Source organism: Leptinotarsa decemlineata, unplaced genomic scaffold (genome assembly GCF_025532065.1).
Source record: "Leptinotarsa decemlineata unplaced genomic scaffold, Ldec_3_MD MMD2_tig00000882_RagTag_RagTag, whole genome shotgun sequence".
NCBI classification, from domain to species: domain Eukaryota; kingdom Metazoa; phylum Arthropoda; class Insecta; order Coleoptera; family Chrysomelidae; genus Leptinotarsa; species Leptinotarsa decemlineata.
In genome coordinates this window covers 17,246,820-17,260,270 of record NW_027412556.1, presented here as the reverse complement: position 1 = coordinate 17,260,270, position 13,451 = coordinate 17,246,820, and the positions used below count along the sequence as shown (strand labels likewise).

Genomic DNA, 13,451 nt, shown 5'->3' with positions numbered 1-13,451 from the left:
ACACGGTTGCAGAATCATTCCAGCTTCAACCAGATAAATTCTCTCGAGAAAAAATATCTGGTCGAGGCGGGCATCGAACCCACGGTCTTCCGATCGTGAGTCGGGCGCACTACCACCGCGGCCAATTCCACAACATTGTTTTATTTAATAAATCAAAACTTGCTACATCGAATGTGGCTTTGTAGGGTACTATTAAAGCACATTTCTTAAGAGCTTTCTGATAAGGTTGCACAAGTAGGGGGTTGCCGTTTAAGAATATAAAGTTTCCTCCCTTAAGAGCTTTCTGATAAGGTTGCACAAGTAGGGGGTTGCCGTTTAAGAATATAAAGTTTCCTCCTTTCTATTATGGAAGCTGTTTTCAGCGATTCCTCATATTTTATTTGGTTGCTCAAATATAGCCATTGTAAGTTTTCAAATTGTCACCCTGCATGTGATCAAATTTGAATATTGATAAAAAATCATTTAACAAACAATTGGTGACCTGACTGAAAACAATTAAATGCAAAAGATACAGAAAAATTAAAAAATTAACAAAAGCATTTTAAGAAGTCTCTCAGAGAGAAACAGACTTGAAGGAACTAATAAAAAAACCAACAAAAATATTTTCAAAACTATGGAGCCGAAATAATTGTTTTAAGAAAAAACATCAAGGTAATAGATAACCAAAAATAACAGACAATTTCTACATAAACTGAAAAAAGAAATATTGACACAAACTACCGATGAAAGGAACTATAAAGATGAAGCTATAAAACTGGAAAGAGATATATTAGAGTTGAACATTATAAAACAGAATATGCTGAGATCTATAAATACACTGGAACAGGAAAAAAATTGTACCTAGAAGTTGAGACATTAAAAAAATAATTTTATTTCCTGAGTAAAAAAGACAAGGTAATGACCAAAAAATAAATTACAAATTATTGAATAGAAGGAAAGAAAAACTGTAATTGTTTGTAATTCCAGAAGCAGAAACCTCGGGCATATATTTACAGGAACTACTGGTGTATCTACAGAATCGATAACCTTTTTCTCTAACCAAATTAGAACACAAGCAATTTGGAATTTCATTTGATTCCTCTTAAACATAATCGGCCAATTAAATTACATTATTCAAAAGAAGACTGTATCGAGGAGAGTTACATAAGTTTAAGAAAGTAAATATTTTGAAATGGAATCTCGAAACATTCATCTCCCCAAGATCTTGAAATCTTGCCACCTGAAGATATAGAATTACAAAAACGATCCAAGAGACAAGTTGCATTATGAACGATACAGGGTGTAATATAAGTACGTTAAAATATTCAAGTGACGCATTTCTGAGACAATTTTAAGAAAAAAAGTCTATATGAACTTGTGTCCGAAAATGCTTCATTTCGGAGATACGGGGTGTTGAAATTGAATTATTTTGTTCGCTTTTTGAAAATAACTCTTGCAAAAATTAAGTTATTTGCACGAAATTCGGTACCCGGGGTTTTTTTGACAGTAAATTTTTGGTACTTTTCATAAAAAACCTAATTCCCACACATTTTCCAAGTAAAAAAGGGACACCTCCTCAACAACGCTGAAGGTGATCGTTTTCGAGATATTTACAATTTTCTATATCGATGCATATTACTTAGCTCCTAGGGCGCTAAGTGAAGTTGAGAACATTACAAAAACTAAGTATGTGGTGAGTCTCGTCAAAATAAACAACTTTTTCCTATAAAATGTTCAACGAAGAATGATTCGTTTTCGAAATACAGATTGTTGAAATTTTTCAAAACATGGTAGGTTTTTGTCATAAGTTGTTTGCAATTTTAGTTATTTTCATCAACTTTATACTCAGTATACCTATACAGACATCTTCTAAACTGAGCATTATCGAACTGCTTGTTCACTCCAAATAAATAAAAATTGTCAGGTTTAATTATTCAATTAGAAAGTGCTACATTTCGGAGTTTTAAAAAAAAACAATTCGGAGAAGTACTATGTTATTTATTAGGAAAATAAACATATAAAAATTGAACGAAACAACTATTACAACAACTGTTCAAAGTGACGACCCCCAACAGTAATACATACAAGCTTCGCACCTGTTGAAAAAGTCTCGGAGTATTTCTTATCGTTTCGCAGCAAGCTATGATGCGATCTCTCAACATTTCCTCGTTTTTAATGGGGCTAGCATAAATTAGTGATTTTAGGTGTCCCCAAAAGAAAAAAATCGGCGGGATTGAGGTCCGGTGACCTCGGGGGGCCAATGTTCAGTGCTTCCTCTTCCTATCCATCGTTGAGGATATGCTATCTCTAAAAATTGTCTTGCTATCACACTAAAATGAGCAGGAGCTCCAGCGTGTATAAATCAAGAGTGATTTCGGAGACCAATGGGAACAACTTCCATAAGTTGGGGAAGCTCGTGTTCAAAAAAATGTAGGTAATCATCTCCATTCAAAAGTTAGGGAAGAAAATAGGGCCCAATTAAATAATCCCTAATTATGCCTACCCATACATTAAAAGATAATCTGTCTTGGAAATGAGTTTGCGTTATCGCATGTGGGTTATCTTCCGCCCAGATGTGGTTGTTATGGAAGTTCATGATACCATTTCTTGAAAAATTAGCCTCATTTGTGAAGAGGATTTTTGATAAAATTTGCGGATGTTGTTCGACTTTTCTTTGAAGCCATTGAGCAAACTCGATACGTGGTTGGAAATTACGTAGCGTAAGTGCCTGAACACGCTGAATATGATAAGGATATAATTGCTGTTTCTTTAAAATTCTCTAAACTGTCATGTGACTCACATTTTTTAAAGATTGACTAATTTTTCTTGTACTTGTCTCTGAATGTTCACTAATTTCTTCGAGAACCGCCTACTCCAATTCTACAGTTCTTGTAGTCCGTGGCTGTCCTACTGCAGAATTTGTTTCAAAGCTTCCAGATTCGGAAAGTCGCCGGAAAATATTCACAAATGTCGCTGCACAAGGAGTCACGCGTTGGGGATATCTTTCCTGATATATGCGCCTGGCCTCGCTTGAATTTCCGTCAGCCAAGCCGTATGCAAAAACCATATCAGCCATTTCAGCATTCGTAAAGTCGGGCATGGTACCAAAAAATCACTTTATAAACTCCGAACTGTGAATTTGTCAATTATTAGTTGAAAATGTGACAGTGAACTTCTATTTTTATAAACAAACTGTCATAGGCTACTCGATTTAATTAACTTAATTTGCAAGCAGAGAGTGACAAAAATTATTGAAATCAAATTTGGCTATAAAGTAATATGCATCGATATAGAAAATTGTAAATATCTCGAAAACGTTCACCTCCAGCGTTGTTGAGGAGGTGTACCTTTTTTACTTGGAAAATGTGTGGGAATTAGGTTTTTTCATGCAAAGTACTAAAAGTTTAGTGTCAAAAAAGTTAGGGCAATTTGAAATAAATAATGACAGCGTACGCAGCGCCCTCTAGATGTTACATAAAAATTAATACGAAATTATGATTTCCCACGTCAAAAAAAACCCGGGTACCGAATTTCGTGCAAATAACTTATTTTTTGCAAGAGTTCTTTTCAAAAAGCGAACAAAAAAATTCGATTTCAACACCCCGTATCTCCGAAAAGAAGTAATTTTCGGACACAAGTTCATATAGACTTTTTTTTCTTAAAATTGTCTCAGGAATACGTCACTTGAATATTTTAACGTTGTTATGTTACACCCTGTATATCGGGAACCACGTCATCTTCTCATTCTGTTTTATTGACAAAAAAAACTAATTGTGATAATAAAAATAAATGAAAGTGGTAAGAAAATATAGAAAGTTTCATTTATCATTTTTCATTACGATCTCCAACCATGTAGTAACGGCTACATTCATCAATGTTTTTATATGGATTTGTGGGGATTTAAAAGATTTTATGGAACTGTGGCACACTGTGTATAAAAAAATTCAATATTGTAACCACCGAAGAGAAGCTGACAATTGAAAACTCACCTTTATTTCTTCTAAAATATTTCTTTCTGCTTTTGTATGAGCAGTGTCTTTTTGATTTTTGACAATGTTAGCTTTATTTAGGACTTTCATTGCAAAAATAGTATTAGCATCTGAACCGGTGGTTTTCCTCACTTGAAAAACTTTTCCATAACCACCTTTGCCTAAAACTTTGAGTAGATGAAAATTCTGACGTCCAATAACCTCCCGACTCGCCGGCGGGCGCATCACCGGAATAGGTTCTGTATCTCCGTTTCTGAAAATGTAATCACATACATAGACGTACATAAATAGTCCGGTCAAATTAGACTAAAAAATAAGAGTGAAGGTACATGAATTTACAACAAGCTGCAAATGCGTGTAATTATTCAAAACATAGTTAAAAATAAGATTTTAAAATTACGAATGATTGCGATGCCTGGAAAAAAATTTATTCGAGGTCAAAGGTCAAAAATCTGGAAAAAAATTGTTTTTTCGCGATTTTCAGAAAAACGGTAAGTTTTATCATAAAATAACGTCAGATAAAAATTGTAGATCATAAAATTCTCTACCATCAATATTTTTTTTTCTTTGAGCCACCGTTTCGATACGACGAGTCAAAAAGTTGTAATCGTCATTATATGCATAAGTATGCCACGTATATACATATACAGAATTACGGTCGTTTTTGATGGCTGTGATGATTGCACGAGAAATAGTAAAGCTGCAGAACAACGTCGTCGAACTTTAGCAACATCTTCATTTTCCGATATTCTATTTGATGAACTTCCTTCCAGTCCTACCAGTCAACAGAAATTTCTTGCAAATATTCGCAACAAATCTCGGTTCATTTCAATGTTGAAGAATAAGTTAAACAGGCTAATAACGATGCCGACGTACTGATTATTGAAACAGCTATAGAGCAATTTAATTTGACAAATACAACTATCGTTGTTGGTGAAGATGTAGACTTACTCGTACTTCTTACTGATCGAACTCCACCTGAAAAAACTATTTTCTTTCTAAAGCCAGGAAAAGCTCAAAGTCAAACCGAAATATATTCGTCAAAAAGTGTATCTACTTTTGCAAAGAGTCAAAATCATGTACTATTATTACACGCAATAACTGGCTTTGATACGGCGTCTGCATTTTACAGGAGGGGTAAAGAACAGTCTTTAAAATGTTTGAAAAACAAGATTTAGTTCAATGTGCTGAAGTTTTCAAAAAAAGTAATTCGACTCAACAAGAAATTATCACCAACGGGATTCAGTTTCTTCTTTCTATGTACAAAGCTCCGAAAAAAACCACCTGCTTAAATAAGTATCGATATGCATGTTTCGTAAAAAACACTAAAAATAAGAAACAGGGGCAATTAGCTTGTCTTCCTCCAACCTCAGTTGCTGCTCATCAACATCTTTTCCGGGTATATTACCAAGTTCGAGTGTGGCTTGGTTATCAGCTGGATCCAAAAGACTGGAGTTGAAAGTTGATCGACAATGCATTAGAACCTATTCAGACTTTACTCCCACCTGCGCCGGAAAAACTTTCGAACACAATTGTTTGCAACTGTAAAAAGGGATGCAGCGCTAAATGTGGTTGTAAAAAAGTTGGACTGTTGTGTTCTCTGGCATGTACACATTGTCAAGGCCAGTCATGTTCTAATGCTGAATAACCAATAGTGGAGGATTCATTTGATACCAACGAGGAAACATGCGATACATCACTCTTGACGCAGTTTACCTACACCCAGGATGAACATCAAGAAGAAGAGCGACAAAAAGAAGTATTTGAAGGTTATGACTCAGACGAATACATTTTTACATTTTTCAATTTCAATTGCTTTTATAATTTCCAACCCTTCCTAATATATTTTATTATGCAAGTTTTCAATTTGACAGAATCACAACAGACATGCGGAATAGGTCTAGTGGACAAACCACGTTACAAAAAACGCGTTAAGTACACTACCTCATAGGTGGCGTGGAAACGTGTGCATACAATGACGATTACACCTTTTACAAATTTTTGACTCGTCGTATCTCAGAAACGGTGGCTCTAAGAAAAAAAAGTATTGATACATTTTTTGTATGATCTACAATTTTTATCTGAGGTAATTTTATGATAAAACTTACCGTTTTCCTGAAAATCGCGAAAAACCAATTTTTTTCGAGATTTTTGACCTTTGACCTCGAATAATTTTTTTTCCAGGCATCGCAATCATTCGGAATTTTAAAATCTTATTTTTAACTATATTTTAACAATTACACGCATTTGCAGCTTGTTGTAAATATATGTACCTTCTAATGTCTAGATTGACCGGATTAAAATGTACATGTAATGACAACAAAAAATGTTACTGCAAGACTATTAAAACTGTTGATAAAATTTAATACTTAGGAGTATTTTTGATCAGCACGTGAAGTGGAAACCTCACGTTGAATATATTTCTGTAAAATTAGGAAAAGTCATGTACAAATATTATATCCTGAGGAATTGATTAGCAAAAAATAGGATCGTAAATATACTAATCTGTTCAAAAAATTAGGTGAATTTTCTTTTTTACCAGAAAATATTTATTTACTCATCAATTTCTATTTTCTCCTATTCAAATAAGTCCCCTTCAGATACAATACACGTGTGCCAGCGTTTTTCCTAATTTTCGAAGCAGTTCTGATAAACACCATATTCACATAGAAAAATATATTTGGATCCTGTGGATTTCAGAACCAAACATTAAAAAAAATTATTGAAGTGAAATACTTACTTTGGAATGCTGATACCACAAGCATTACTTTCATCTTCTCCCTGAAAAACAAAACATTTTTTACATAAATACATTTTAATGTTTAATAGTGTTATGATTCGTTTTTAATAATTTTTGTTTACAGAGAAAATCAATCAACTTATTCCTTACATTCTTAATTTTACTTCAGCTTTATTTTTTCAATAGGTATACTTCCTATTTATTTCTTCCTACTAAAGAATTTTTGAAGGATAGTAGCTTCTTTTTACTTATGGGTTTGTTGCATTCATGAAGGCAGATAAAATATCCTATACATTTACTTATCCTTTGACTTTGAGTTTCCCCAACTAGTATTAGTTTTTAAAACCCTCTGAAACTTTCACCTCAACACTGCTTTATTTTTTTCATTTATTTTATTTACAAATGCTACAGACCATGGTCTAGTTACAGAGTAGGAAAGGTAAATATCACAATACAACAAAATGACAAAAAAGTTTTAAAAAATCATATCACAATACAACAAAATGACAAGAATTAAAAAAAAATCAATAAGAGTTACACAATTTCATACAACCTATTTCTAAAACTAGTAAGATTTTGGAAGAAGATATCAGTCATTTTGTACATTATTATAGGCATTGCACATAGCATTTAATGGGGCATTTTGATGTTAATTTCTTCTTGCCAATTCAATATAAATAGTATTCAAATCACTTGATAAAGCTACTGTGCTAGCAAAACGTGTGATATATTGTTCAAATAAATTTTGTGGAGATCAAATCGTAAGGTGTAGTTTTTGAAATTACTATGGATATTCATCAAGTAATGGCCGAATCAATAAAAAAAATGTGTGAAACGATTTAGTTTCATAAGCAGGTACATTGAAATTGATTCTTGTTAGAAGACAGGGGATCATTCACTTCACTATGTATCTTGTACAAGTATATTAAGTATGCAAATACTCTTCTTTTCCCGCGGGTTTGTATGTTGTACTTTTCAAGTACAAAGATACTGATTTAAAATCAATCCAATTTCAATAAGTAAACGTAGATATAAAGTATTAGGTTGTTTCAAAAGACTTTTCAGTTTAAATGTCATGTGTTTTTGTAGCTCCAAATGTCCATAAATATTTATTCTACTGTGTTGTGGTATATACTGATCAATAGAGAATGTTGAACTCAATACATTGATGCTGTTCATTTCTTTCTAAATTTTAATGTTTATCCTTTTTCAGCTTATTGCTATATGATGTCATTGAGCTATTATTAGCCAATATTTCTCTAGGAATCCAAATTGAACGTGCTGGCAAAACTGCCCAAAATATTACCCAGACATTTGGCAATGATAGTGTTAATGACCGCAATGTTCAACGATGGTGGACCATTTTTGAATCGGATTGTCACGTCTGATGAAAAGTTGATCCTCTATGACAACAGGAGATATTCAGGACAGTGATTGGACACTGATGAGCCATTCAGGCATTTCCCAAAGGCAAGTACCCACCAAAAAATACCATGGTTACTCTATGGTGGTCAGCGGCTTGTGTGATTCACTATAACTTTGCGTAAATGAGCCAAACCATCACAGCAGAGTTCTCTTTTGAGAAAACCAACGAAACGTACCAAAAATTGCGTCAGCTGCAGTCGGCACTGGTCAACAGAAAAGTTCCGATCCTGCTCCACGACAACGCCCGTCCGCACGCTTCACAAATAATCCTCTGGAAATTAAACAAATTAAGCGTCAAAGTTCTGCCTCACCCACCATATTCCCCATACCTCTCGCCAACAGACTACCATCTTTTCATTGGTTGGTTGGCAGCAAGGGTGGTATATATACATAAGTGGGCCGGAGAGACCCACACCCCAAAGGACTTGAGAGGATACTGGACGGACATATCAGGAGGGTAGCATTATATGCATCCCCACTGAATAACCACCAGTATGCTTATCAAACCGGCAAATCGACAGATTCAGCATTAAATAACCTCGTTGAGAAAATCTTCCAATCCCTTGATTACAAGGAGATTGATGTTGCTGTTTTTCTTGATATCGAAGGACCATTTGACAATGCACTACCTAAATCTATAGGATTGTCTCTGGCTAGAAAGGGTATAGAGTCGACCATAACTGGCTGGATCTATGCCATGCTAGTAAACAGAACTGCAACTACGACTCTTCAAGGCGAGGCTATCAGGTCACCAGGGGCTGCCCTCAAGGTGGGGTACTATCTCCCCTTCTGTGGTCGCTCCTGGTGGATAGTCTGCTTGATGCCCTCGACAGAAGAAAGGTTGATCTGCAAACTTATGCAGATAACCTTGTCATCCTGGCAAGGTCCACGTCGGGAAGGGTAGCTTGTAATATCCTCCAAAGCGCGTTGGACGTTGTTCACAGTTGGTGCCTGAGGGAGCAGATGTCTGTCAACCCCAGCAAAACTGTGTTAATCCCCTTCACCAAGAGAAGGAAATTGGACGATCTAACGCCACTTTCCCTCAATGGTGTGGACATTCCATTTGGAACGGAGGTGAAATATCTTGGAATTGTCTTTGGTAAAAGACTCACCTGGAACGCTCATTTGGAAAAAGTTTTACACAAAGCCAGACTGTCTCTATGGACATGTCGAAGGATTTGTGGTAAAACTTGGGGTTTATGTCCCAAACAAATCCATTGGATTTATGTGATGATTGTCAGACCAATAATCACGTATGGTGCAAATACTTGGTGGTCGAAGGCTTTACAGAAAACGGCCCAAGCGAAGCTCTCTGGCTTACAGAGACAGGCTTGTCTGGCTATCAGTGGTACCATCAGTAACACACCGTCAGCGGCCATGGAAATCCTTATAGATCTACCTCCTCTCCACATTTTTCTGGAAAGAGAGGCTAGATGGACTGCATACAGACTTGTGCACATTGCCAATTGCACAAATCAATTCAATGCAGAGTGCAACAGACTGTTGATTGACATTGGAAGTCACAGCATTCTGGAAATGGTCTCTGACTTTATGCCTCCAACTGTCAACTACGAACTGCCTTATAAAGTACTATTCCCGAGTAGAGAGGACTGGATCCTGCGGGAGAAGGAAATATTAAGATCAGATAGTTGTTGGTTCACAGATAGATCAAAAACACCTTCCGGTTCTGGTGCAGGTGTTTTCAGTCGCAGATCCAGGATAGATATATCTACCTGCCTAGGAACTTATGCGACTCTATTTCAAGCGGAAATTTACGCTATTGAATTGTGTGCGGAGAGATTGAATAAATCCAACCTCACTTACAAGTCAATAAAAATATTCTCGGACAGTCAAGCGGCGTTGGAAGCTCTTGGCTCCCACCGAGGAACATCTAAATTGGTAGCAAACTGCCAAAAAATACTCTCCTCGATAGGAAGACTAAACAGATTGTCTCTGGTCTGGATTCATGGCCATACTGCTCTGGAAGGCAATGAATCTGCCGACTCTCTTGCAAAGGAGGGTGCTGCAAGCGGCTTCATTGGACCAGAACCTGTCATTGGCATCGCTTTGGGTTTTGCCAAACAAACACTTAACACCTGGATGGCAAGAAGAGTTATGGATTTCTGGCAGAATTTTTCAGGATTGGCTCACTCCAAGGCGTTTATTCACCCTTCGAAGCTTGATTCCAAACAGTTGTTGGACTACATTAGGGATGAACTACGATGTCTAACAGGCCTTTTTACAGGTCACTGTCATTTGAATCATCACATGCAGGGACTTGGACTGTCGGAAGACAGTGTATGTCGCCTCTGCCTGGAAAATGATGAAACTGCAGAGCATATACTTTGTGCCTGCCCCGCTGGGGACCGAATCAGGTTCTTTGAGTTCGGCAGATCCGTACTCTCACCATTTGACCTGAAAGACCACTCACCATACAATCTAATCGGCTTCGTTAAGAAGCTGGCTTTATTTGGCCGAGTGTGAATAGGTGTGAGCCACAATAAACCCTTATGGGTTGCGGTGGAGGGTCGAATAGACCCACTTACTTTAGACCTACCTACCATCATTTCATCGGTAGAACCTTCGCCAATCAGGACCATACAGAAATGGCCTTCCTCTACATCGAATCCTAAGCAGACAATTTTTATGCTGACGGAATTCATCGAATTAGGTCACGTTGGCAAAAAAGCACTGATTCAAATGGAGGTTATTTCGATTAAATTGAAACGGACAACATAGTAATAGCTCAGAAACCAGGCATTTCAAAACTGTACTATTGTGAATGTTACAATAATTTCAGTCTTCTGAATGAAGAAGATGACCTATTTTTATATACCAATTGATGAAATTACAGTTCACTGTTCCAGATAATTTTGAAATAATGGAACTTACTGAAAGTTGAAGTATGAAGCAAAGAAATATCCTTCTTTTCAAAAGAACAACACTTTAGGATAGTAAAAATTGTCAAAAATAATATAGAAAGATTTTCAAGTTACTACTCAACTGAACTGCAGAAGGAAGTATTGCAAATTATTCCTATTTTTCGTTCATGAAGTCATGTTATATAAAAATTCAATTTCTTGGGAACTATCATAGCTATTTTCAAAATAATAAGAATTTAAAAAATAATAGAAATATAACTCCCAATACAGATCTAGATTACAATGGGAATACCCTAATCCTATTATCAAACTGATACTTCAAGGAACGGAATTATAGGATATCGACATTTCAGTTAGGATCTAAACTTTACTACTGATAAAACAGAATAAGAATTCGCAAGTTTGGATAGACTTCAATTTGGAAGAAATCTCTAGAGCACCTGCGTACCACTTGACTTTTTGAGGAATATTGGCGTACCACCAGACCTAAATATTTTAATAAACGTATAATATTAACTCTTCTAAAAGTGTTCAAATGCTTTTTTAATTAAATTCCTGAGGACAATTCATATTTATTGAATCTAAAGAAATGAACTTTGAACTTTCAAGCCAGTCTCGAATATACCTACACAGTAGGTTAAATGGACTGACTCCTATCAGAAAACAACTACTCCCCTGGCTAATACACGAAGGGCGTTGGATTATATCCGACAGGCGTCAGTGCAGGAATCTTCACAGAAAATTTCCTGCATATGCAATTGGCAATACAACTGAAAGAGTCGACCTTCAATTTTGGAACGGGCATGCTTGCAGACCGGTTTCGGGCTCATTAGCCACTATTCAGTGCAAGATAGTGACCACCATCGACCTAAAGTCAATGATATTGCATAACTGAAAATCGGAATTCTTTCAGAGTATTTCATTCCTGTTCCTGAGTTGGAGCGAAACAACAGAATGTCACTCTATCTAGTGGACGAGGTACTAACCAACTGCACATCCGTAATTTGCCCCATTCCTCTGAATAAGAAAGAAAAACGTTCTTATTAGTCAGTGGGCTATGCTTGAAGACTGGCAGTAAACAAATCTAAAGAAATGAACTTTAAACGTTGCAACGGATATAATCCAACGCCCTTCGTGGTATTAGCCAGGGTAGTAGTTGTTTCCTGATAGACGTCAGTCCATTTAACCTACTGTGTAGGTATATTCGAGACTGGCTTGAACGTTTAAAGTTCATTTCTTCAGATTTGTTTACTGCCAGTCTTCAAGCATAGCCCACTGACTAATAAGAAAGTCATATTTAATGGTTAGATGTTTGTTTATTTATAACATGCTTATAATAAAGGAGGAATAAAAAGATTAAAATGGTATTAAGTTACAGTTTTACTTATTACCCATAGGTCTAAAAACATACTAATAAAAAATGATCAAAAAGTCAGCAAAATATTGATCATTAACTTATCTTCTCTCTTAAGTTCTCTTTAACACTTATTCTGCTTCTATATTTATTTTTTATGTACACAAGTAACTCGTAACAAATGGCATCAAAAATAGCAGAGCTTGTCAGAAGAGCAAAAGGTACTCTGTTATACATCCGATCCAGAAATTAGTTAAAGATTTCTCTTTAAAATAGTCTTTCATGGAACTATCTTCTGTAAGACGATAAAACCTTCTTTTAGTTCCAATTCATTTGGTGAGGTTCCCGAAAAAGGATTTCTGATCCAGTCCATTTTTGAATAATCTTCAGAGAAATACTTCTTAAAGCTTTTTTGAAGGCCTTCCAAGTGAACAATGAAATCTTCAATCACATCTGGCATTGGAGATATTTCATGTACTTGTGAACAAAATAGGACCAACTTTCTCTTGAAGGAGTTTATTTTGTCACTGGCTGTGAAGGCTGTTGTGTTTTGTCCCTGAAGTCCCAAGTTCAGAGTGTTGAGTTTGTCAAAAATGTCGGCTAGGTAAGCCAATCTTGACAACTATTCTTCATCAGCAAACAATTTTTTTATTGTAATTTTTTCCACTTAAAAACATGAAAACTTCTGATCTCAGTTCTAAGAGACAGTTCAAAATTTTTCCACAAGATAACCACCTCATTTCTGTATGCAGGAGTAAAGTTTTGAACTTGCCACCCATTTCTTCACACATCAAGTAGAATAATCTTGTGTTTAGAGCCCTAGCCTTTATGAAGTTGATAACTTTCACAGCATCTGATAGAACGGAGTTAAGATTTTCCAGCATACCTCTAGCAGCTAATACTTTCCGATGGATGACACAATACATACTTTTGCATTCAGGAGCAACTCCCTTCATTTTTGCTGCTAGCCCCGTTCATTTTTCTGACATAGCTTTTGCCCAATCTGTACACAAGCCAATACACTTGGACCAGGGAATGCCCTTTGAGCACATATTCATCAATTACCTCAAAAATGAGTTCCG

The 13,451-nt window shown here is 36.0% G+C and overlaps 1 protein-coding gene across 1 annotated transcript in view; it reads right to left on the bottom strand.

The window, feature by feature from the left end:
- Positions 1–13,451, bottom strand: part of LOC111513435 (ribosomal protein S6 kinase beta-2) — a 40,127-nt gene that overhangs the window by 24,037 nt on the left and 2,639 nt on the right. The window contains exons 2-3 of the mRNA XM_074175159.1: positions 6,709–6,749; positions 3,969–4,221 (exon numbers count right to left, since the gene is read on the bottom strand). Of these exons, the coding sequence (XP_074031260.1) occupies positions 3,969–4,221; positions 6,709–6,749 (294 nt within the window). The remainder of the gene's footprint in view (positions 1–3,968; positions 4,222–6,708; positions 6,750–13,451) is intronic.